The 25,026-nt window shown below is 27.0% G+C and overlaps 2 protein-coding genes across 3 annotated transcripts; both read right to left on the bottom strand.

The window, feature by feature from the left end:
* Positions 1-175: 175 nt before the first annotated feature.
* On the bottom strand, positions 176-7,717 carry LOC101244696 (nucleotide-diphospho-sugar transferase family protein). Of its 2 annotated transcripts, none has more exons than XM_004246018.5 (3): positions 7,050-7,717; positions 1,638-2,009; positions 176-850 (listed from the first exon to the last, which is right to left on the bottom strand). In XM_004246018.5, exons 1-3 carry the CDS (start codon positions 7,431-7,433, stop codon positions 365-367), a joined length of 1,242 nt encoding a protein of 413 aa, XP_004246066.4. In that variant the 5' UTR covers positions 7,434-7,717; the 3' UTR covers positions 176-364. The 2 variants fall into 2 exon arrangements, with proteins under 2 accessions (XP_004246066.4, XP_069143873.1); XM_069287772.1 differs by having other exon boundaries at positions 1,638-3,478; positions 7,050-7,410.
* Positions 7,718-17,259: 9,542 nt separating this feature from the next.
* Positions 17,260-17,969, bottom strand: LOC101244981 (14 kDa proline-rich protein DC2.15). Its single transcript, XM_004246019.5, has one exon. The coding sequence runs from the start codon at positions 17,874-17,876 to the stop codon at positions 17,481-17,483; it is 396 nt and encodes a 131-aa protein (XP_004246067.1). The 5' UTR covers positions 17,877-17,969; the 3' UTR covers positions 17,260-17,480.
* Positions 17,970-25,026: the final 7,057 nt, after the last annotated feature.

Here is a 25,026-nt window from a genome sequence, read left to right as displayed (position 1 = left end):
ATGAGGTTGTAAAGGATAAAATAAGGCGATGACACGATTACACATTAAATTGATCATTACACAAAATAGGCCTCTTGTTATTGCCTTGTGATAAATTTAATGATACGATAAAATTGAAGTATCAATCAATAGAAACATTGTATGTAAACCAACACAACACTCAAAATCCAGAAGATACCTTGAAAAAAAAATAGTTGGAATTTGCAATCTTTGAACATAAGACAAGTTACATACTACAAAAGGGAACAAAAAAGAGAAGGAAAAAAACCAAAGGATTTTTTTTTTACACTTGCATGAACCACAAATTAATAGAACAAACAGAGAAAGGAAGATAATAGTAATATTTTTAAATACTGAATTATATTTAACCACATATTCTTGGTACAGTCCAAGTTTGTGGCCTTAACATCTTTTCATCCCCATTCAAAGTGACATACTTTTCCCAATCATCAAGTGCCATAGTTAAGTCATGCATTTTATTACCAATTCCAATACAACAATTTGCATGCATTGTGCAAACAAGATTAAGATCTTTGCTTGGCTCACAAAATCCTCCAAAAAAAGCTGTATCCAAGAACCTAATTTTCAATCCAATATCTTTGATGAATGGGTTGTGTTTGATCATGTTGAGCACATCTTGATCATGTTTTCCTGGATAAGCCTCTCTTGCTTTGTACCAAAATTTGTAAAATTGAATGGTACGTTCATTTGATTTGACATAATTGAAACCTCCATTTGGTGAATTGTCTAAGTTTGTTGAATCAAACCAGTAATGGTCACAAGCAATTTGGAAATCAGCATCCGGGTAAAAATGTGCAAATGGTTGTCGAAACCATAATATATCAGCATCCTAAATCCAAACACACACACAAAAAAACTTTTATATTATATAAAGTAATACACACACATAGTTCCCTAAGTAGAAATAAAATCAATGTGAAACTTGTATTTCCTGTTTTTGCTAGTAAAGTCATTTTCTTTCATTCATTAAGAAACTTGTTTTTCTAGAGAAAATATTTTGACCAACCAAACATAAAACAATTGAAAAGCATAAGGGATGACATGTTCTTGAAGTCAATTTGAATTAATTTTTTTTTGTTAGCTAGTTCACCAATTAATGTATAGGAATTATTAGTATGTTTTTTCTTAGTGATATGATTTAATCTAATGATTTTCTTTCATGGTTGGTATACAACTATACATAGAAGTAAAACTATTAAGATTTAATAAATAGATTTAAATTCGTTAGTAAATTTCATTTAGACACTCAAATTACGATTTATTTTAATTGAACACCAGAGCATATGATGACGTAATCCTATTAGGCCCTCAAGCTTTTTCGTGTGTTCTCAAGTGTCTATTACGTGACACTTAAAATATGTCACCTCCTTTAATTATATGCATCAACCTCAATAAGTCGTAAAGCTTCAAATTTGTTCTTATTGAAGCAGATGCGTATAATTGAAGGAGATAACACATTTTGAGTATTGTTTTTTCAAAATTTGAATCGAAATATAGTCTTTATAGAAATACTATTCAGCTGCTCAATTAAAACAATTCGTAATTCGTGTCTAATTGAAATTCACCCATGTACTACTAATGTTTAATGATAAAGTGGAAGGGAAGAGTATACATACTGTGAAAATGAAGTTGTATCCCATCTCAAGAACATGTCTTAGAAAATCAATCCTTCTCCACATCATCTTCAAATAATCATCACTCATAAAATGTGCTTCACCAGAGAAATCAACATCTTTTGTAGTGAGTGCATAGCAATGAACTTGTTTTTTCTCCAAACATCTTGAATATGCTGTTTGGTCCAAACATGCAACTAAAACATGTTTCAACAGTGATGTTGTTTGGTTCCCAACCCTAAAACTTTTCAAAAATACATCAAATATTGAGTTTGGTTCTGTCCATGCTGCATTTAATGTTGTTATTATCACTGTTTTGTCTCCCATTGCTGCTTTTTCCAACACTTCCTCTAACTTGCTTTTTTGCTCCTTATACTGAAAAAATATACACAAACTTTTTAATGATTTACAAAGTTCGAGAACATTCTCTCCACCTATGAGGAGAAGTAAGGTCGTCCATATCGTGGGATTTATTGAGTATGTTGTTGTTGTTAGATAGCTACAAGGTCCGTTATAATAAATATTTGGGATATTTTGAATGGTATAGTTTTAAAAATATTTTTCGAATTTATAGCTTGTGTAAATTTAAGTATAAGTATGCATGTACTATATATATACATAATGTACCTAGAATATGCATACCTATACATATAATATACATAATGACTGTTATATTTTGTATATTTATAATTACTATGTTTGGCCAAAGTGACCTAACTATACGCGTCACATAACTTGTGGAATATTAAGATGCAAAATTAAAAAATACAAACATGTACCCTACAATAAAGTTATTTACCTTGAGGGAGAAAAAAAAAATTAAAAACCAACACCAAATAGTGACAAAAGTGCAAATGACCCGAAATAGCTCTCTATCATGATTTTTTTTTCATATACAGAGCTCAAATCAAAAAATTTTAATTTAATTTAGTGTTTGAAAAAATCAAAATTTGAAAATCTATCTTGAAATATCTATTGACCTTCAAATATTTTCATATTTTGGGAAAAAGTTCACTTCACTTACAAAAATTTAAATATTTTTCAAGTAGAAAGAATATTCAAACATAACTTAAAAACTCAAATTTTCAAAATGTACGAGCTAAGAAAATAATATCAAATTAAACAATTTGTATGGAGCGTCAATTTCAAAATCTATAACGAAACGTCGGCTAAAATAAAGAGATTTGATCCATCAACCCAATGTGGATGTCCATTTTAGTTTCAGTCTACAATAATGTCTTGTCAAATATAGTTGGTCCTTTAATTTTTGGAAAATTTATTTTGGTAATTAGCAGTTGGCAATATGACAAAAGATTTCAACTTGTATTTGAAGAAGACATTATAATAATTGAATATATAATGGCCTAAATATTTGCAATTAGTCAATTTTGGAAAATTCTTCTTCTACTTTTCTGAGTGAAAAATAGACATTTTTGTAGTTGTGGTCCACTTGAAAAATCCAGGACCATTAAAAAAAGTAAATAATTGGGGCAGTCACATTTGTGAGATTGACGTATCTCATGTTTAATTAAGGGAAAATTAATGAAAAACTAATAAATTAAAATAATTGTTATAATCATTCTTTGATTTAATTGTGTTCCGTGATAAACTGTTTGTCAATCACTTTTCTCTCTCAAACTCTCGCTTTCTACTCTCCTCTCTCGCTTCATTTCTCGTTCGCTTCCTCTCACTTTTATATAAATATAAGTGTATAAAATCCGTTTCTATTTGTATAAAGTAGAGGAAACTGTATAAATACATATGTTTTTGTTCTCCTCTCTCCCCTCTCCCAGATCTCGCTCTCCACTCTCTCTAATATCGCTCTCCACCCTCGCCTCTCTCACCTATACAGATAAAGGCGAAATGTATAAGTTGTGTTTCTGTTTGTATAAAGCGAAAGAAAATTGTATATACACGCATGCAAATACATATATTTCGTCCTATACACTTATAATTATACAATAAAAATACTCCCCTACTCAGTTTATTTTGTCTTTCTCTCTTTTTCATTTTATACAAATTCAAATTGTATATAATTTCTCTCTTTCTCGTTTTATACAATTCGATTCAATTGTATATTCTTTGCCCAAGTTTCTTTTGCCTTCCTCTCTTTCTCATTTTATACAAATTCAACTGTATATAATCGTTCTATACACTTATAATTATACAATTCGTTTTATACACTTCGTTTTTATACAATTTTCTGGCCAAATCACTTTCTCTTTCTCGTTTTATACACTTCATTTTATTTCGCTTCAATTGTATATGTATAGCGAATTATATATTTATATGTTTCTATGAAGTGCAGTTATGCAAATTTTGCTATATACATATAAATATGAATTTATTTGACATATATATGAAAGTTTCCCAATAATAAATACGTAAAAATTAATTTTGGTGATTCATTAAGTATGGATTAATAATGCACGGTATCGATTTGTATCGTTCGATCAATTAAATTATCAATATAGATAAAATATACATATATACACTGATGAATATATAATATATGTTAGAAAAATACTATTTATATATATAAAAAAAATCTATTTAATTTATCATTTGTGGATGGAGTTTGATAGAGAATTTGCAATTCTTGCATTCAATTCATTTGACTACATTTAATTAGCCTTAATAATTTAGCCCTCTTTTAGATAAATAATCTTTAATAACTTCTTCATTGTCAATTTAATTCTTCATTTAGGAATTTCCCAACAAAGTATTTTTCCATATTAATTGGGAGTTGGGACATTTTTTTGCTATTAGAAGGTTAAAAGAGTTGATTTGGATGATTTTATTATTTTTTTTCACAAGTTAAAAATCATAACTTTAGAGATTTTAGCTTTAAAAAAGTACTAGTTATAAACTTTTTTTAAAATTTTATTCGAATACTTTAAAAATACATAAAAGATATTTAACTTAACATACTTAAAATAATCCTTTTATTAATTTTTATTGCTTATATACTAGACATAGAAGATGAAGTATAATCCTTCATTCTATATTATCTTGTTTTTAGTTTTCTTTTTGTTAATCTTTGTTATCATCTGTGCTCGTAGTTTTATACTAAACGAATTTATTAAATCTCGAGGGATATATTAATATATTGGGTGAAATATTCTTAAAATCAATATATTCAATATACCTTAAACTTTGAAGAAATTTTCTACAAATTTTATGATAAAGTATTTTTCATAAGATTTACGATAAAATATTCGCTATCTAATATACTTTCGTACATAAACTACATGGCCGTATAGCTTAGGGCGGTAATTTTATCCCCAGAATTAATAATTATGTACAACAATAGCATAGTTAGTTTAATTTTATTCCACTAATAAAGAAAGAGACGATATTTCTCTCAAATTAAAAATTAGGGTGTAAAATGTATTCTAGTTATTATTAAGTATTAATAAAAAATAGTTAGAGAGAAATTTCGTCAAAGAAAATAGGAAGTATAGTCATATATTATTTTAAAAAATAAATCTTCCACTATAAATGTTTGAAATTCTTTTTTTTTTCCATCTGAATTCGAAATTCATATTGGAGTCTTGATAAAATTTAGTTCGAGTATTACAGGGCTCATTCGGGGTGACACTCACAACATGATTTTCTACGTGCCTTAGGTTTAAACCTGAGACCTCTGATTAAGGGTGAAACAGTTCCACTACTGCACCCAAGGGCGAACCCACATTAGGTCCAGGGGTTCACCCGAACTTCCTCGGTAAAAAAACTACACGATATATATATATTGAACTCTCGTAATACCAAAGAAAAATTGATGGTGCAGTGGTAAGTCTCTTTGAAATTGGGTTTCACGTTAGCAATTCAATTCCCCATGATGCCATTTTATTTTTTTATTTTTTAGTTTCAGTTTTTTTTTTTAGTTCAAGTTCTTTTTAATTTAAAAAAAAACATGCTAAAAGTGTTGTTTCAACCCCCAAAAGAATTCAAAGGTCCATTTCTAAACGAAAATTCTAGGTCCGTCATTTACTACATCACAATTTTGTATTGATATAAATGTTGAAGTTCAACTATATATTTTTTATTTTTTACTTGATCTGAATATTGACAAGTTGGTCCATACATTAAAAAGTCTGTTATTTTTTACGTAGATTATTCTTCTTAAATAGGGAATGCGTGTAGGATTATAATATATATATAATTTTAATGACTTATTGAAGAGAAAAATTGGTTGATTTGAGCTTGTTCTTTAAGAATTAATTGATTGATTTGAGAAGATTATTCTATCAATAAAGTAGTAAAGCAAGCTTATTATTATTATTATTATTATTATGGTTATTATTATTGTTATTACTGTTGTTCTTGTTATTAAAATAGATCTTTCAATATAATTTTTGAAAGTCTACTAGACCTACAATTTCTTTTCCTCATAATTATTTATTGACAATTCCTACGCATGATTAATTCATTTGATATAGCCATATAGGGATATAATAATAGTACTCGTGTCTCAAATTATGTGTGGTAATTTTTAAAATTAAAATATCTCACATTATTTGTCATTTTAAAGTCCACACAAAATTAATTTTCTTTTTTTTTGTACCGTCAATATCAATAGTCCTAGAAGCTACAAATATCTCATAATCTCATAGTAGAGTAAATATTCACCAAAAGGATTATATATCAAAATACAACTAAAAATAAAATAATTAAAATTAAAATTTCTTAAGAAATATATAAAAAAGAAAATAAAAACAGATAATTTAAAACTTGGTACGTTGAAAAGTCTGCTTATTTTCATACGTATATTATTCTTCTTTGGAAATGCGTGAAGAATATTCAATTCTTATTAGCAAACTTTTTTTTCTTTTCACTTCTTCTCATTGGTTGATTTAATAGATGTGACATTTACACTTTTTTGAAAAAATATAATGACCTTAAAAGTCTCATTTTTATCACTCAATTTTTCAGAATCAAATATATAGATTCATGAAGATAAATTTTGTAAAAATAGAGGACGTTATCAACAATATATAGTGTAGTCTGTAGATAATGGATTAATCAGTAAATAATATAAAGAAATTAAGTATGATAATGAAAGTTAATTCAGATTTGGTTGTAATTAATTGGGATTTAATTAGCACATACGTTCATCAATTTATCTAAGTAAATGCATTTGTTTGACAAAGAAATAATCATTTATTTTATAATCTTTTCAAGAAGTTTTAGTTATTATCTTTTTTAAAAAAATTTCAAAAGAGGTTTTGTCATGTTCGAGGTTTGTTCTTAATTCATTCAACTCATAAACATTATTTTGCACGTGTCAGCAATTCATGTCTAACAGATACATACAATAATAAAATCTTTTAATAAAAACAAGTTCAAGTTCTAATATCAAAGAGAAAGATGCAGATAATTTGAAAAGATCGTGAAGAGAGGAAAACTTACTTTTGAAACATTTGCGGTACTACTATTGTAGCCATGACGCGAATTTTCTGCTGCCGAGCCATTTGTGTTTACATAGTTCGAGTCAAAAGCAAATGAAGGAGCATGTTTATATGAGTGAATAGGAAAGAATTGGAGAGAGTAGTTATTAGAAGAAGAGTGATAAAGAAGGAGAGATGAAAGGGTGATCGCGATAAACAAGAGAAAAAACTTCACAACGTTACGTAAAGAAATTATTTGTTGATGGTGGTTGTGGTGGATGCCACTAGATAACTCATTCAACAATTTCTCTTCATCATCTAAGTTGTTGTTGATTCCTCCTCCCTCTAGATTTGCCATTAATTCTTGTTGGAGAGTTGATTTCTTTTGGCAATACAAATGATACATATATATATATATATATCTTAGTCAACTATCACTTAATATTCTCTATTCTAAACTAACTTTCATGTATAGTGAGAGTAAATTTTACAAGTTTATCAATAAATATTTATTTGACTATAAGAGTAAATTTTCTTAATTGCTTATTTAATTATAAAATTTAATCAAATTTGAAAATTTGATTTTCATTCAAATTCTCAAAATTAGATTTTTGTACCTTTCACTCATGAAACTTCAAATTATTTAATTATCTTTGTCCTAGTGTAACTAACCAAGAAAAAGAAATTACCAGATAATTGGATCAACAGTAAGTCGCATTATAGGGGTACTAGTGATGCATAGTGTCCCTCTATTTAATTAAATGAGCGTACTCATAAAACGTAGTGTATATTTAAATTATTTTGAATAGTATAAAGTTATTTCATTTGGAGTTACTTGATATTTAGAGTTAATAACTTAGATGATCACTCAGCTATCAATTGTTTTCACAGAAAGTCATTTAATTTTTATTTTCAACTCAAAAATCACTCAATTATAACTTCTTTGCACAAAAAGTCACTCAACTTTCATTTTCAACTCAAAAGTCACTCAACTATGAATTATTTGCACAGAAAGTCACTCAACCTATTTAATTGTTTTTCATTAAAATTTACTTACATAAAATTTTAGTTATTAATCAAAATTTTAAGAATCAAATATATACCCATTTAATGACCCACTCTATTTAACTCGACCCGTTAAAAATATAATATTGAACATTTTATTTTACTATTAATTCCCTAAATCATTCTCCCTTGTCTCCCACATTCTTTTAGGGAATTAATGGTAAATGAAATGTTAAATGTTCAATAGGGAATGATTTAGAGAATTAATGGTAAAATAAAATGTTTAATATTATATTTTTAGCGGGTTGAATTAAATGGGCAGATCACTAAATGATTTAAATGGATATATATTTGATTCTTAGAATTTATGTGAATAATTAAAATTCATGTCACTAAATTTTAATGAAAAAAATAATTAAATAGGTTGAGTGACTTTCTGTGCGAAGAAGTTATGGTTAAGTGACTTTTGAGTTGAAAATGAAAGTTGAGTGACTTTCTGTGGGAAGAAGTTATAATTGAGTGACTTTTGAGATGAAAATGAAAGTTAAGTGACTTTCTGTACAAAGAAATATTAGTTGAGTGACTTTTGAGTTGAAAATGAAAGTTGAGTGACTTTTTGTGAAAACAATTGATAGTTGAGTGACCATCACAGTTATTAACTCTTGATATTTATTGTTGGTGGAAGATAACATGTATATCTCATGAAATTAGTCAAGACGTACGAAAGATAATCCAGACACCACAGTAATAACAAGGGAGGGGAAGGGAAACTGGTGAAGAAGATTATAAGCTTAAGAATCGAACCTTTACCAATAAAATAAAATTTCAGATAATCAACCAACTAAATTACTACAGTTTTCCGATATTATATTGAAATTTATACTATTGTCTATTTTTAATCCCCCCCCCCCCCCCAAGTATAGTAGTACAATTTCTTTGTTGAAAATTACCATATCAACCAGTTGGGGAAGTGCATTAGAAAGACTTGTCTAGCTTAATATCATCACTAATTACCAACCATAATTCTCCTTAATTAATATTTGGATTCCAAGAGCCCAATTATATTTCTTCAATTTAAGTTGAATACATATATTTGCTTATCTATGTAATAAATCATTAATAATTTGAAGAGATATAATTGATTAAAGTTAATTAAAACAATAATGATGACAAGAAGCTGCCACAACGCATTAAACAAAAGAGGGAAGACATTTCAAAGGCAACACTAACAATGGTTCTGGGTTCCGACTATCGAGGTTTGTGATGAAATAAATAAGGATTCGACTGTTAATCACGATAAATTTTATCAATTATTTTAGTCCTTTTTTTAGAACAGCTATTTAGTAGATAATCATCTTCTTTTTTTTATGACTTATTGATTTTATTACGATCTAAAGAAGTTTTTTGAGTAATCAGTTAAAATATTTTTTTAAAAATATTAGATCATGATCTAACATTTTGAAAGTTATGAAACGATAGATAACAAATTAATGTTTTATATATATAAGATTGAAATAAGAATAAATGACAAAATCAAAATAAATAATATTAAAGGGTATCTGCATAAATAAACTATTTAATTAAAAGTTTCAAATTTAACTTTCACATGAAAAAAATTCCATAAGAATTGCCTTCCCCATTTAATGGATCTTACATAATGTATATTCAAAACTCTAATGTTTTACCATCTTGTTTTCACTTCCTTGCTATACACTTCTCAATTACATATATTTTTGATTTCATCTATATTTTTCAACTTTTACAGGTTCATCTGTCAGCGGCGAAGCCAGAAGTATCACAGAAGATGTCCAGAAATAGCACAATAAATTGAAACGCACGAGCACTTTTTCATTCCAAGGAGGAGAAATCATTGGACTATAATAGCTTGTTATGTTAAGGGTGTCCAAAATATGTTATTTGATCATTTCGTATATCACTTTACTTGAATATATAAATTTTTTTTTTGACAAATTGAATATCTTGACCACCATGTGGCTATGCCACCGTCAATTGCAACTACTATTTCCTAAATACAGAAAAGAATTTTTTTAAATTGAACTAAAAAATATATGCCACATAAATTAAAACACGATGAATAGACATCTTGTCCTCTTTCACTATAAAGGGAAATAAAGATGTAAATTTTGTTAGGGCAATATATGAGGTTATAACCGTTGACTTTTTACTAACAAATAAAATGATTAAAAAAGATTTAGAGAAAAAGAAGGTTTATAAGACACGTTACACAAAGTCATTTGTATTTAAGACGTGTTTTACTGAATTTTTTATTTATATTATATTAGAAATAGACACCATTTTGCAGTTGATTGGTTTATTATTTTTATAAAAATAATATTAATAAGAGTCAACTTTATTCTTCTTATTAGAAAAAAAATAGGGTGATTCAATTAATCATAATAAAATATCTTTGCGTGAATAAGAAGAGTCTTAGCGCAATTTAAGTCAGATTGTATTCGAATAAATTATTTATATAATGTTTTTTAAAATGCAATCCTTTTTCGAATCTTGCATCGATTATGCACAAAGGAAGCAATGTGAAAGAGTTTAAAGGAAGCTAAATTAATTTGACTTCTAAATGGTTGAATTTGCATCGATTAAAATACTACGTATTTTATCATACATTAAAAAATATATTTAGATATATGTAATTTTACTGCCAGATACCTAAAGGAAGAGAGGCGAGTAAGATTAGAAAGAAAAGCAAATGAAATTCGTATATATCCATGAATCACACTAGATATATATTTGATACAGTTATCAGTAATGATCATTTGACACTTTTGTATTGCAAGTAATAAAGTATAATCTTCTAATTCTCTACCTCCTCCTTTTTTCTCCTTATTCTTTTTCTATGTTTTAAGCTCGACTTTAAAAATCGACTTATCGTAAAAAGAGAAATAATTGTGTGGGGTGAATAATGTATTAAAAAAGATTAAAATATTGAGAGGAGCTCATATATGAATTTTACGATTGTTTAGAGGAGATTTGAGTTTATGAATAAAAATCGATATGTAATGTATCCTTTATTGTATTTGACAATGTATATGTATATGTTTATACATCTCTGATATGTAATTATACATTGCTTCATCTACACAAGAGTATACGGTTTATATATAATATCTACACAATATTATATATATACATATTGATACATCGCATATGCATGACTATTTGATTGAAAATAATTTTTGTTGCACGTAGATATACCGCTAATTTGGGCTATTTGTCTACATAAATAAAAGATTGGTTATATTTAATGTAAATAAAATTACCTTATTATATATTAGATGAATTTTAGGAATTACATAGTTTTAATATGAAATTACAATTTATCCCTTTTTAATTTGTAATTATATTAATCCCTTAAAAAGTAACACAAATCGGATACATTAATATGCCGCTTAGATACATTATAACATAAACTAGATATAATTTATGTAGCTGTGATTCATAATATGTAACTCAGATACATTAAAAACTAGTTCGGATAGATTATAAAATAAATCAGATACATTAATATGTAGCTCGGATATATTATAACATAAATTAGATATAATGCATGTAGCTCTTACATTATATATAACTCAGATACATTAAAAACTAGTGGATAGATTATAAAATAAATCGGATACATAATATGTTGCTCAGATATATTAAATACTGGCTCAAATACAATAATATGTAGCTCAAATCTATTAGAGAAATGAGGGGTTTTAAAAATAGTAGAAGATATTAGAAATAAGAAAAACATAAAACGTGTATTTCAATAATTTTTTCTTCTACATTTATAATTTTTACCCTTCAAATTCAAACTGAAGAAAAAAAAAAGGAAATGTGAGGACCTCATGGAGCCCCAGTTATTGAGCTGCCACATAGAGGCCCAACAAAAGAGCTTAAATTTGGCCCAAAGTGGGCTAAATAGTTCATGAAAGTTGTGATTCGAACTCCTTATTTATAATACGAGTGAATTTATAAAAATAAATATATTTATAGCTATAAAATGTTATTTACAATAAATGATTTTGTATAATTTTTATTTTTTTTATTTATACATTAATACATTTTTAAGTACAAAAAACTAAAAACGTTAATTGACTTTAAATATAACCCCTTATCCTTACATTACGTCCATACATTGAGTAACTTTTCATAATTAACTTTATAACTAAATTTTAATTATTTAATGATATATCAGACCATATTCTTTAGTATTTTAACAAAAAATGTGATACATCATACTCAATTTTCTTGTTGTCTCCATATTTCTTATTTTGTCGTTGTAAAGGTATTTATATACTTTTTTTTGTTAATTCAAGTTGTAACTTGTTGAATTTGTGAATGAAGGTTAAGTATTTCGATTTTAAATAGGTAAATTACATGACAATAGATACACTAGTTATTAAGCAAAAAATGAATACACCGATATAAATACAATGAATACATTGTTCTTAAACACAAAAATGAATACGTTGGATACAACTATACTTGTATTCTCTTTTCAACTTTTTATCTTGGATATATTACTTATATATCTAGATATAATTGTCTTCGTAATTCAACATTTTAACTTGTGCTTGTATAATACTACCAGTATGTATGTATATAAATATAGATACATTTCAACAGTGTTGTTAAGTAAAAATATGGATATTTTATACAAACGAGCAAAAAAGATACAATTTGTGGGTATCAAACTATATAAGTATGGATACATTAGACAAATGAGCAAAAAAATGTAATTTGTGGGTATCAAACTGTATAAGTACGAGATAAATATGTAATTAATAAGTACCTGATGGATACCAAATCACAAAAATCACTCCTGCAGTGACTTAAAGTATCTTGAATTTGAATGAATTTAGGGGGTGGGGGCAGAAAATATGTGATTTATGAATAATGATGAAAGAAAAAAACTTGATAATGGTAAACATGGAAAAAGATCACAGATGTGTCTGCCATACTTATTTAGGCATTCAATTATAATTACTTTCCTATTTAATATTTATTTATTATATTAAATATATATATAAAAAAACATTTATTTGCATAGAATTAAGTTTGCTATTTATAGTCTGATTATATCCATATAACATGGGGAAAAAAAATATAGCTATATTTTTTTGAATATGTATGGATGTTTGCCAAACTAATAATATAAAATAAATATAGTAGCTACCCTGATTTATTTGTGTTCCATAACAAACTGTTTGTCAGTCCCTTTCTCCCTCATATTCTCGCTCGCCACTCTCCTTCTCCCGCTCGCCTCTCTCGCTTTATACAATAGAATTGTATAAATTGTGTTTCTAATTGTATAAAGCGAGAGAAAATTGTATAAACGCATGCAAAACATATATCCTCGTCCTTTACATTTATAATTATTCAATACAAATATTTTCCTGTCCAAGTCTCTTTTGCCTTTCTCATTTTATACAAATTCAAATTGTATATAATTTCTTTCTTTCTCGTTTTATACAATTTGATTCAATTCTATATTCCGTGCACAAGTCTCTTTCTGCCTTTCTTTCTTTCTCGTTATATACAAATTCAAATTGTATATAATTTCTCGCTTTCTCGTTGTATACAATTCAATTCTACCTTTCTCGCTTTCTCGTTTTATACAATTCAAATTGTATATAATTTCTCTCTTTCTCGTTTTATACAATTCGCTTCAATTGTACGTATATAAATTTGCTGTGAAACTCAATCATGCAAACTTTGCTATAACTTACAAATATGAATTTTATATTTGCTATATGTGAAAGTCGCCCATTATAATTTTAAATTTTACTTTTTAATATAAATTAAATATATTAAGTCAAGAATCAATTTTACCTCCTAAAAAATGTTTCTTTGTAAAGTTGCAAGATAAATCTATAGACGGCACACACAAAAGGTGAAAAAAAAGAAGATAGAAATCTCTCAGATAATATTAATTATAGTGTTCTGCTTTCAAAAATAAGCTTATCCCAAATAACATGAGATTCAATTCTAACTTTTACGAAAATGATAAGCAGTAAAATTAAATTAGAAAACTTTAAAACTAGAAGAGCATGTAAAAATAAGGATAAATTTAATAGATTGCTATTATAGCATAATATTCATCTATACCATAATATTTTTCTTTTCGTACATAGCAATATTAGAAGACACTAAAACAAAAATATCTTGTACCAGTAGAAATATTATTTTAACAACAAGAGTTAAATCTTTTATTAATATTAGTTAATTGTCATGAAATTTAATCTAGTTATAAGCTTTAGTTGTATTAATGCTAAAATGTAATCATCACAAGAAATTACTTAAGAAAATATATTTAACGATAATTAAGCTATTAATTGTCATTAATTAATTACCGCTAAAAAGTATTTTTGATTCGGTGAGAAACTCACTTCCCTACCCTCTCTTTATTAGACTGAAAAAATTTATAAGAAGTGCAATGTGATAACCATTTGTAAGGTTCATGAACTTTGCCGCCTTTGTATTATGTTCATATTTATGTTAATATACTTTTCCAATGATAAAAAAATAAAAATATATTCTAAATATTTGTAATTAATTAATCCAAACACAAGTATGAATTATATAGTACTCCTATTTCATTGATACAAGTATTAATTAGTGAAAATAATCAGACATAAATTTGAATCTTTTCTTTGACCATGTCAATCCAAACACAATAAAAATGTGTCCATTCTTTTGAAGTGTCACTACTCGTAGTTGCACCAATCATTTCATTCTAATTATCACTCCAAATTTCGATCTATACGATCTTCGAGTAGTATAACATAAACGTCTTTTTTAAAAGCAGGTAATAATTTATTATTTTCTCTTGCTAACGATCAATTACGTTTTTTTTTCATAATTAACATGGATTCTAGAAAGAGATTTTCAATACATTATAATCAGATTTTATAACCAAATTAACCCGGTATCCCACCTACATATACTTCACATATAAATGATTAGGGACATAACTAGTATTTTGATTATAGATTTGGCAAAATTAGTAGCTAATCAATTTGATGTAAAATCTATATTTACGCTAAAAGAGTTGTTTATGTAAATGTTTGACTAGAAAATAGAAACTCAAAAAAAAAAAAAATTTAAAAAAATTATATAAAAATAAATAAGAGAAGGTTGATATGTGGTAAACTTCTGACATTTTGCAAATATTAAAGGTAGAGAATGATAGGTCATGGAAGTATCCAAAACTGAGTCACGGGCATCTTTAGGTCATATCAATATTACATATTTTAGTTTTATCTATATTTTAAAATAATTATGTATAATATCATCATTTAAATGTTTTTCATTATATATTGAGAAAGATACATTTAGATACATGTATTTTTGTCATTTCAATATACTAAAATAGAGAGACAAGCGAGATGGAAGAAAAGCGAATGAAATAATCATGTATTTCAGATACATATGAATCACACTAAATACTTCCTTCGTCCTTTTTTACTAGTTAAATATTTCTAATTTTAATTTTCCTTCTTACTTGATATTTTTAACAAATCAAGGGAAAATAATTATTTTCTTTCTATTATATCCTAAATTTATTAACACTAAATTATGAAAAATTTTATCTAAAGATTTTTCAAAAGACATTATTTTATTTAATATGTTTTATAGTCATAAAGTAAGGATGAATTAAGGTGTTATTTGATTTTGAATCGATTTCAACTCAAATAACTATTGAGCGAGTTAATGACCTGCTTATTATTAGGCTGATCTATTTTAACATGACTTGTTTCAATCCAACCCACCATTTGACACGGCGAAGGGTACACACGTAATAGGCATTATTATTGTCACATTCAAAGGTGTATTTAGAAATTTGAGATGATGAATACTGCATTATTATAAACATCAATCGATTCGACATTTAGATTTTACTACTGAAAACCGTTATAAATTTATATTATTGATCCAAATTTAATATATATATATATAAATTAAAATGCTAAAAGTGCTACCAATTATCACTTAAAAAGTGTTATCTAATTTTCTAAAGAAAAATAAAACAAAATAAATATAAAAAATTTCTAACCTATAGTAGATAGATGCATCCAATTATTATGGCATGGTATGATGTGGATTTACACATCTATATTTTAATATATATATTTTTTTAAAAATAAAATATTATTATATATGACCTAAAAAAAATATGATTTCACGTGAACCCGGTGACACCCCATTCCCCTCACTCATCTGATTATGTTAGGTGTCCTAGTGACAAACGATGATACAGAAAAATACAGAAAAAGTCATTTTAGAAAAAAGAAAGTTGGCTCTATAGTTCCCAGCTTTAGTTTTACTACATTATTATATTTTTCCAACAAGAATGATATTGACATTGATTAGACACAATTAAATACTTAAAATACTCGATGGTGAAAATCACTAAATACATTCTAAAATGTCATAATCCCAAAAATATATTTTTCAATAAGAAATAGTAGTACTAGAAGCCAACTAGTTGTTAATAAATATTCAATGGGTAGACAAAATATAATGACAAGCCAATTGAAACTATTTAAAGTTGGTTTAATTCAGTAGTGTTTAGTAAAATGGATATAATTTTATTATTAAATCGATGAATATTGAATTTGTCAAGGTTAAAAATCTAAACACGAAGAAGCATTTCGATCTAATGAATTTATATTAGCATCATGCAATGAAATTAGTATCCTTTATGTAGCTACATATTACCTTGATAAATTAAAATGAGTCAAAATAACTTCCCCAAACAAAAAAAATAATAGAAAAAAGATATTTCCAGCTCATGTCATAGTAGTAAGAAAACAAAAAGATAAATTTACTAAAAAAATTTTAAAAAAATGAAAAAAGAGACTAATACCTTCTTGGCTTCTTAAAATAATAAATAAAATTTGCTTGTTTTCGAGACAAATTAAAAAGGCTAGAAAATCACTTGAGAGGGATTGAGAGTAAACTCAAAAATGCAATATCTACAAATCTAAAGAATAATAATTTATAGTGTTAAGCAATTCAGTAAAATAAAATTTATTATTCCGATTAATTTAAATGTATATCGTGCAAGACATAATATTAAGTAAAAGTAATCCTTGCTATGAATTTTTTTTTTACTTTGACATTTAAACTCAAAATCTCTGATTAACGATAAGAAAAATCTGTCTCATTCATTTCTCACACTCTTAATGAAAATTAAACTCTCAAACTCAAAGTAAACTTTTATATAACATATAAGTAACAATAATAATCATACAACATAAACTTGAACATGACACATATCAACATAATATCTTAGATATTACAATAATATAATCTTCAAATTAAACCAAGCCACCCATCTCAAAGTAAATTAATATAATGTCTTTCACACCCCTCAACCTCAAATGACAAACTTAATTAAATCTTGACAAAATTAATTTAATTAAGAGCATTGAAAGCCAGCAGGAGCTTCTTTAGAGCAAACATTAAGAAGCAAACTAAGTGAAATAGGGAGATTAAGGTTAATTCCCAAAATATTAGCCTTAAGAGCAGTACAAAGACAAAGAGCAGCTTCAGCATTAGCAAGTCCAGATAGAAGAGTACAACAAGGAGTTACTGGTGGTGAGCCAACAACAACATTTACTAATCCAAGAACATCAGCACAAACACCTAATTTAAGTGTATCAATTGGACAAGTTTCTTTAGGGTAATAAGGTGGTGGTGGACATGAGGGTTTTGGTTTTGGTTTAGGTTTAGGACAAGTGCCACAACTAGAAACTAAGGCAAAGAAAAGGTTAAAGCAAAGGAAAATAGTAAGGGAAATGTGTTTGGAAGCCATTGTGGTTTTTGGTTAAGTGATGAGTGAATAATAATGTAAGAGGTAAAGGGTATTTATAGATTGGAAAATGTGAAGGGATAACCTATGTGTTAGTATGAGTGTTTCTTTTCTTTTAGTTTTTATTTCTATGTCTTGGGTTTATTATAATTAAGGGTAAATTTTAAGCATATATGACGGATCTTAGGTCTGACTCAACTTCAGAATAAGTGAGACTACTTCAGCACCTTTCCCACGTTCAAGATTGAACATCTCTTGTGTGAATAATGATAATATGAGGTTCAACATTGTGATCGAGAATTGAGATATGAGTCCTGCTATGATATATACCATGTACAGAAATATGAAATTATAAACGTAACTCAATCTCAAAAGCTAACTCAGAAAAATGAATATTTTTCGAGTCATATAAAGAGACCACACATTCCATAATTGATCGAGGTGAAATTTCTTCAACAATTATGCTATAAACGTAAAACTAATTAATTTGTATGTGCATTCGGTCTTTTGATTTGGTTTTTGATTTTTGATTTTGTAAAAGCGTAATCTAATACGATTCAAAATAAATCTGATTTGGTTTGATTTTCCTTTATTAGGTTTGCCTTTTTTTTTTTTGGTTTTGTTATTTGGTTATGTCGATAATTAATAACATAATCAAAGTAATAATATTTAATCCCTTAAATACATTCTAGTATAAATTATAAATCATTTTTTTTATTTTTCTGTTTTTATTTTTTTAAATTCGAAACCAAATAAAAAAATCAAACAGAGTTATTCATTAATCCAAAACCAAGCCAAAAAACCAATGAACCAATCCAAATAAAAATTCAATTTAATTTGATTTGGTTATGTGATCGGTTTAATCGGACTAGTGCATACCCCTACTTCACTATGCCAATTTAAACTTTCTTAATAATCATCCTCTATAATATTTAACTAATATCAGTTATGTGAGTTGTGGTTATATGCGTAGACGAATTTTGTCTCTCTCATCCCTTTTTTTGAGTCTGCTTTTCATCCTTCGTACATGATTATATAATTCTCCTTTGTCGGAGAATTTTAGCTTAGCTAGTTGACTATTTGAACTTTATCTTGTTAGTATGAATTTGATTTTTATAGTTATCTTTTTTATTTCCCTTTCTCCTGCCCCATCTTTTTTTTAAAAAAAATAATAATTAAAAATCCCCATAATATTTTAGTTATTGATTCAACAATTAGCCTCCTTCTGCATGTCATTGTGAATGTATTTGGAGTTTGTTACAAGATGTGGGTAACCCAAACTAAATAAAATTTGCAACCTTACAAATATTCACTAATTACCCACCATTCTTAAGCACCATATACCATTATTGGCTAGTTTGTTAGCTAGTTTTGAAAGTGAGTTAGGTAGGTATTAAATTTTGTAAAAGTAAAACTGTTTAGAAGGTAAGTTATTAATGTATAAAAGTAATATGTATTTGATTTGAAATTTAAAAATATATATAACTAATAAATGTATAATATAAGTAATAATGAAAATATTTATGTTTGATTCTATACTAGACAAAATTTAGAATAACTAAACTTTGTGTAACTAATATATACATAAAACAATACATGAACTCCCTTATAACTAATTCATGCATAATTCTAATCGAGCGACACTTAAAAGTAGTGAGATAACCAATTTAAAAAATAAGTAAATTTAATATTTTCGTTCGTATCGAACGCTCTAAATTATAAAGAAAACGTGTAGGGCTAAGGACACGGTTTAAAAACAAGAGAAGAGACCTTCGAAGACATTTCTTGAACATTAGTACTGTCGTTGTCTAAAATCCATTATTATAATATCTCATCACATTAGTAGAGTTGTCACTTATCATCGTTGAGGAGTGAAGTGAGATAAATAGATTTTTTTATTTATAATCAGAGAATTTTGATTCGAGTTTTTGAGGATAAAAGAAAAAAAATTTTGGTTGTAGGGTTTTTGTTTAATGAGGTATTATGAGATTCGAATCTAAATTAGTCGAGATAAATACACAAGTACTATGCACAAAAATGTTGAGTTGTCAGTTGATTAAGCAATTAAAAAATCTAAATCTTAACTAAATATAAAATTAATAAAATTTAATTTAACTCAAAAAAATTAATCAAAATCAACTCTCGAAAAACGAAACATATCCTACAACTATTTTGGGGGAGTAAGAATATTTAGGAAGGCATTATGGTAAAGCACTCAAAGTAGGATTAAATTTAACTCCTTTAATAAAGATGTACTTCATTAATTAGTTTGATCTACCTAGGCAAACATCTGTTTGGAAACTAAAATGAGAATTATGGTTAAACCTTTCATTATCTCTAATTAAATTGATGTTAGCCATCATATCAGTATTATTATTTATTGTTATCATAAAGAAGGTGGAAAAAGAATGTAACAGCCATGTGCTATAATGGCAATACTTTTGGCTCTATGCTGAAACACAGCCAATATTTTGGAGGTTAGCTAACAACACAAACACAACTTGGGATCTGATTTTTTCTCTTTTGTCTTGCTAAATTATCAGACACAAAAGAAATCATCTGGTTCTTCTTTTCCAGCTATTTTTTCTTTTCTTTTTTTTTGGAAAATTGTACAAGTAATCTTCAGCTTATGTTCGAAATCTCAGAGACACAATTATATTATACTAAGGTCCTATTTTTTTCCTGGACTTATTTTATAAATAATTTTCTATCCCTTTTCAGCCCACGTAGCACTATTTTGTGGGTCCAGCGCGTGTTGACATTTTTTTTCAAGCTAGTGCCACGTAGGTTGAAAAGGGGTAGAAAATTATTTATAAAATAAGTTCAGTAGGGGAATAAGACCTTAGTATAGTAAAAAGTGTCTCAGATTTCGGGCATAGATTGAGGGTACTTATGTATTTCCCCTTTTTTTTGTACAAAAAATATTACGTGTTTCAGTTTATGTGGCATAATTCCAATTTCAATTGGTTAAAATTTTAAAGTCTAACCATGAATTCAGACATTTATTTAGAAATTACAAAATAGTATATATAATATATATATTTAAAAGCTTGCATAAAAAATATTATAAATCACAATAATTAATAATTTAAAATATATATTAAGAAAATTATGGTAAAAACAAAAGCTCGGACTCTCGAAACATAACAGAATTCTAGGGCGGACCCATCTTTATCCGATGGGTGTCAAGCGACACTAGTCCTTTGCTGGAAAATTAAATTTAATATAGTCAAATTTTGATTCAATAAATGTATATACAAGTATTGACACTTCTTGACACATATAAAAGGCTTATAGTCTAGTGGTTAAAGTGTTGTGAGAATTTCTTGAGGTCGTGTGTGAAGACCTATTAGCCTCTTAATTATATTTTTTACTATAACAATTGACACCTTTTAATGACAATTCTACGTCTACTATGTAAGACAAGTCACATAATTTGGGAGAGAGTTAACATGCTTCATAATTGAATTGGACAATATTTCAAAATTTTATGAGTTGTGTTTTTAGAATAACAACTTCAAATAAAAATAATTAAGTTTTAAATCTAATATTAGTAAATATTTTATGAAAGTTCAATATATAAACAATTGAATTAACTAGGCATTTGGTTATGTGATTTTATATCGTGATATGAAAATTGAAGAAATAATCAACATTTAAATATGCGATTTCACGTTGATTTCATCTCGTGATATGAAATCATGAGATGAAATTTTAAATTCTCTAAAAATCATGATTTGAGATTTGTCTAATATAAAAATTGATCCACCTTATTGACCATTCATTTCATATGTAAATAAAATTTATAAAATTTATATAATCCATATCATTACCTTTTAAATTATTTATATCTCATATAACAATTATTACTACCGACATAAAGTTTGATATAACTTCAAATCAATTCCTACTTTACTATTTACATTTACCAAATTTATTATATTTGATCAAATTTATCTACCAACCAATGTTCAATTTTGATTTTTTTTTGGTTAAATTAAGTTTGAAAATGAATGTTTTTTTTAAAAATAACTTAGTAATTGTGTATTGTGCCTTTTTTTATAGGAAAAATTACTTAACTACACTCCTTTAATTATCTTAATAACCATTTATCCCTACTTATTATAAAAATTTCAAAAATCCCTTATTCCCCCCAATTAAAAAAATATGAAAGATACATAAGGATTTTCCACCCTTTTTTCACCCAATTGGCAAGTTTTACTTTACTAAAACAAAATCCTATTTTCAAGCTACCCACTTCCCCATTAACAACCCCAATTAAAATTTACCATATTATTTTTTATTCCTTTTTTATTTCCCTACGTTTTAGGTGTATAATTGTCTAATTTGAATTCCCCATTCCACACGTTTGCAGTTTAACAAAATTTGAATTCAAGTACAAATTTGCAGCCATATCTATTTGATATTTTGTAGGAGTCTCCTTCTTTCTAACCAGATTTTCTAAGTTTTTTAAGGGCAAACATTTTAGTCTCCTTCTTTCTCTTCATCGTGTGAGTTTACAAATATTATGGAAGAGTGTAAATCTGGAGATGGTAATTCACAACACCAACTGAAGATGACATTGTTAACATAGATTAGTAATTAGCTGAGACAGGATGAACAAGTTTTTATGTTGTTTTGTGTTGAAGACAATTATCTTTTGTGTTTTTTTAAAAGCTTATTGGTATTACAATAGTTTGTTAGTTATTAATGTTATGTGTTTTCAAGTTATTATTTTAGACACAGTTGTTGCTTTATAACGTTAAGGTATAAAATTTTATTGTTTTAGTTTAAATATTTTTGACAATTAATTTACAAAATGAAGTATATGACACTTAAGATCTAATGTGTATGATACATTATTGTTTGAGTTTTAAGTATTTTTCACTTTATAAAAATGATGTATATGATACATAAGTTATAATACATACATGTACAAATATTGCAGTTACATATTTAGCAACTTGAATTATACGAATGTATATGATACATCATATACATAAACAAACTAATCACAGATTAATATTACAGTGCAAAGCACCACTAGAATGTAATACATCAAAATTATAGTTCATAAGGCAGTACACACGAAACATGTAGTACACATTTGAACAAGTCAAGTTTTGGGACACTAGAATAACTCATAAGGGAGTATACACGAAAAATATAATATATTTTCAATCACATGAATGTATCTGATACATAATATACATAAATAAACTCATCTTTAATTACTGTTACATTGAAACCCAACACTGTTGAATATAATATATCAAATTTATAACTCATAAGGCTGTATACACGAATCATATAGTAAACAATTGAACAAGTCAATTTTTTTGTACACTTGAATAACTAAAAAGACAATCTACATGTAACATATAACATATTTTCAATAATATGCATGTATATGATACTTCACATACACAAACAAACTCATATAGCATTACTGTTACATTGAAAACGCACCACTGTTGAATCTAGTTATTTATAAAATTTTATCAGTTGTATCAATACAAAGCGGATACATGCCGATTCCAGATGCATTCTTTTTAACTTCGAAATAAAGTTTCACACCCATGTCGTTTTTGATTTTCAATGGACATGAGCTTGCCTCGACAATGTATCGTATTTCAATATCCTTTGTAACAGTGTCGATCTCAAGCTCTGATAAAATCAACGTTTTCAGATTCACAAATGAAATGGAATGGCCAACGACAATACCATGAACTTTGTAACCTTCATAATTAACATCGCTTACCCAAATTCCAGAATGCCGCAGCAGAATTGAGATATTCATCTTCAAACCTTTTTTTTTTATTTCTTAGTATGCAGATCAACTTTTACAAGAATAATTTTGATTTATGAAGATCATCTGATTTAAAATTTGAATTTACTAATCAGTTACACAAGCTGTATAGCATTAATTACGTGATTTCAGTTACAAATAACAAAAATCATGGTAATTACTCCTAATTAATAGCAGCAGATGCAAAATATGATGTATCAGGACTTATGTATCCCGTGCTATTTGGATGTATCCCGCTTCCTTGAATTTTAAGGGATTTTTAGTAATTTCAATTCTAAAAGGGATAAAAGGTCATTTTGTATTTATAATATGTGGTTCCTATAATTTATACTTTTTTATAAGCTTTGGTAAAGATGGTTTAAAGATTTGAGATAATTTCAATAGTTTTATAGTTTATGTGATTTTATGTATATGAAAAAACATATAACATAAAAAGTTCAAATTATATATCCAAACAATTTTTTAACTTCGTCTCTTGATTTATCGTATGGTGAAACAGGCAAACTACTAAATTCAGTTAAACCTATTTCCTAGCTTCAAGCTTCACCTCTGAACAGAAAAGATGATGATTTCGAACTATGTACGTGTCCTTTATTAAACTAGTATCATCAACAAACATAATATTTATCAAAAAAACTTCATCATCTGACTTTATATATATCATCTAATTTTCCGACGAACACAAATTGAAATAAATTTCCTTCCGTTCGATTTCTGATTTGCTGTCAACATTTTTTCTAATACACTCTTCCAAATGAAATGATCACTTCTAGGTTTAAAAAAAGAAGATGTTACTAAGATTCTTTTTTTTCTTCATTTGCTAGTAAGTCGGCCATTTCTTTTTCCTATTTTGATTTATAGTTCATATTAGAATTTCGATTAAATTTAAATTATGCATTGTGCGTACTGCAGAATCCATTTGAAGGTGACACATTCAATAAAAAAATTTTCCACACACAAAATTTGAACCTAAAACAAATGAAGTAGTCCTACTAGTATCTTGGTTCACTCACATGTTCTTTTCATCCAACTAGGAACACATAATTCTAAGTACTAGTGGGCTATATTTGTATGGGGTACAATATATTGGTTGTCCTTGTCAAATGATCGAGTGGCTTAGGATTCAACAAAAAAATATCTTTTTGTTTATTGAAAATTAATTGGAGGGTAGCCCTACAAAAGATTCTACATGTTCAAAAAATAAAATTAGTGAAAAAAAATGTGTGCTATTTTTTTTTTTCAACTAAAAAAAAATGAAGAATATATGACTAAATAGTTGCATTTTTTTTCAAAAAAGGTTTTTGGGTGTTAATTTTTGCTAGCCAAAAAGAAATATATGTATTG

Source organism: Solanum lycopersicum, chromosome 8, assembly GCF_036512215.1.
Source record: "Solanum lycopersicum chromosome 8, SLM_r2.1".
Taxonomy (NCBI): domain Eukaryota; kingdom Viridiplantae; phylum Streptophyta; class Magnoliopsida; order Solanales; family Solanaceae; genus Solanum; species Solanum lycopersicum.
Note: the sequence above shows the minus strand (reverse complement) of the source record. Positions and strands in the feature narration are given on the sequence as shown.

Excerpts from the sequence above, each read along its gene's own strand:
- LOC101244981 (XM_004246019.5), bottom strand. The coding sequence starts at position 17,876 with ATGGCTTCCAAACACATTTCCCTTACTATTTTCCTTTGCTTTAACCTT.
- LOC101244696 (XM_004246018.5), bottom strand. The coding sequence starts at position 7,433 with ATGTATCATTTGTATTGCCAAAAGAAATCAACTCTCCAACAAGAATTA. Across the intron at positions 2,010-7,049 it reads GTACCGCAAATGTTTCAAAA|TATAAGGAGCAAAAAAGCAA; the intron begins GTAAGTTTTCCT and ends ATATTTTTTCAG. Across the intron at positions 851-1,637 it reads GATACAACTTCATTTTCACA|GATGCTGATATATTATGGTT; the intron begins GTATGTATACTC and ends GTTTGGATTTAG.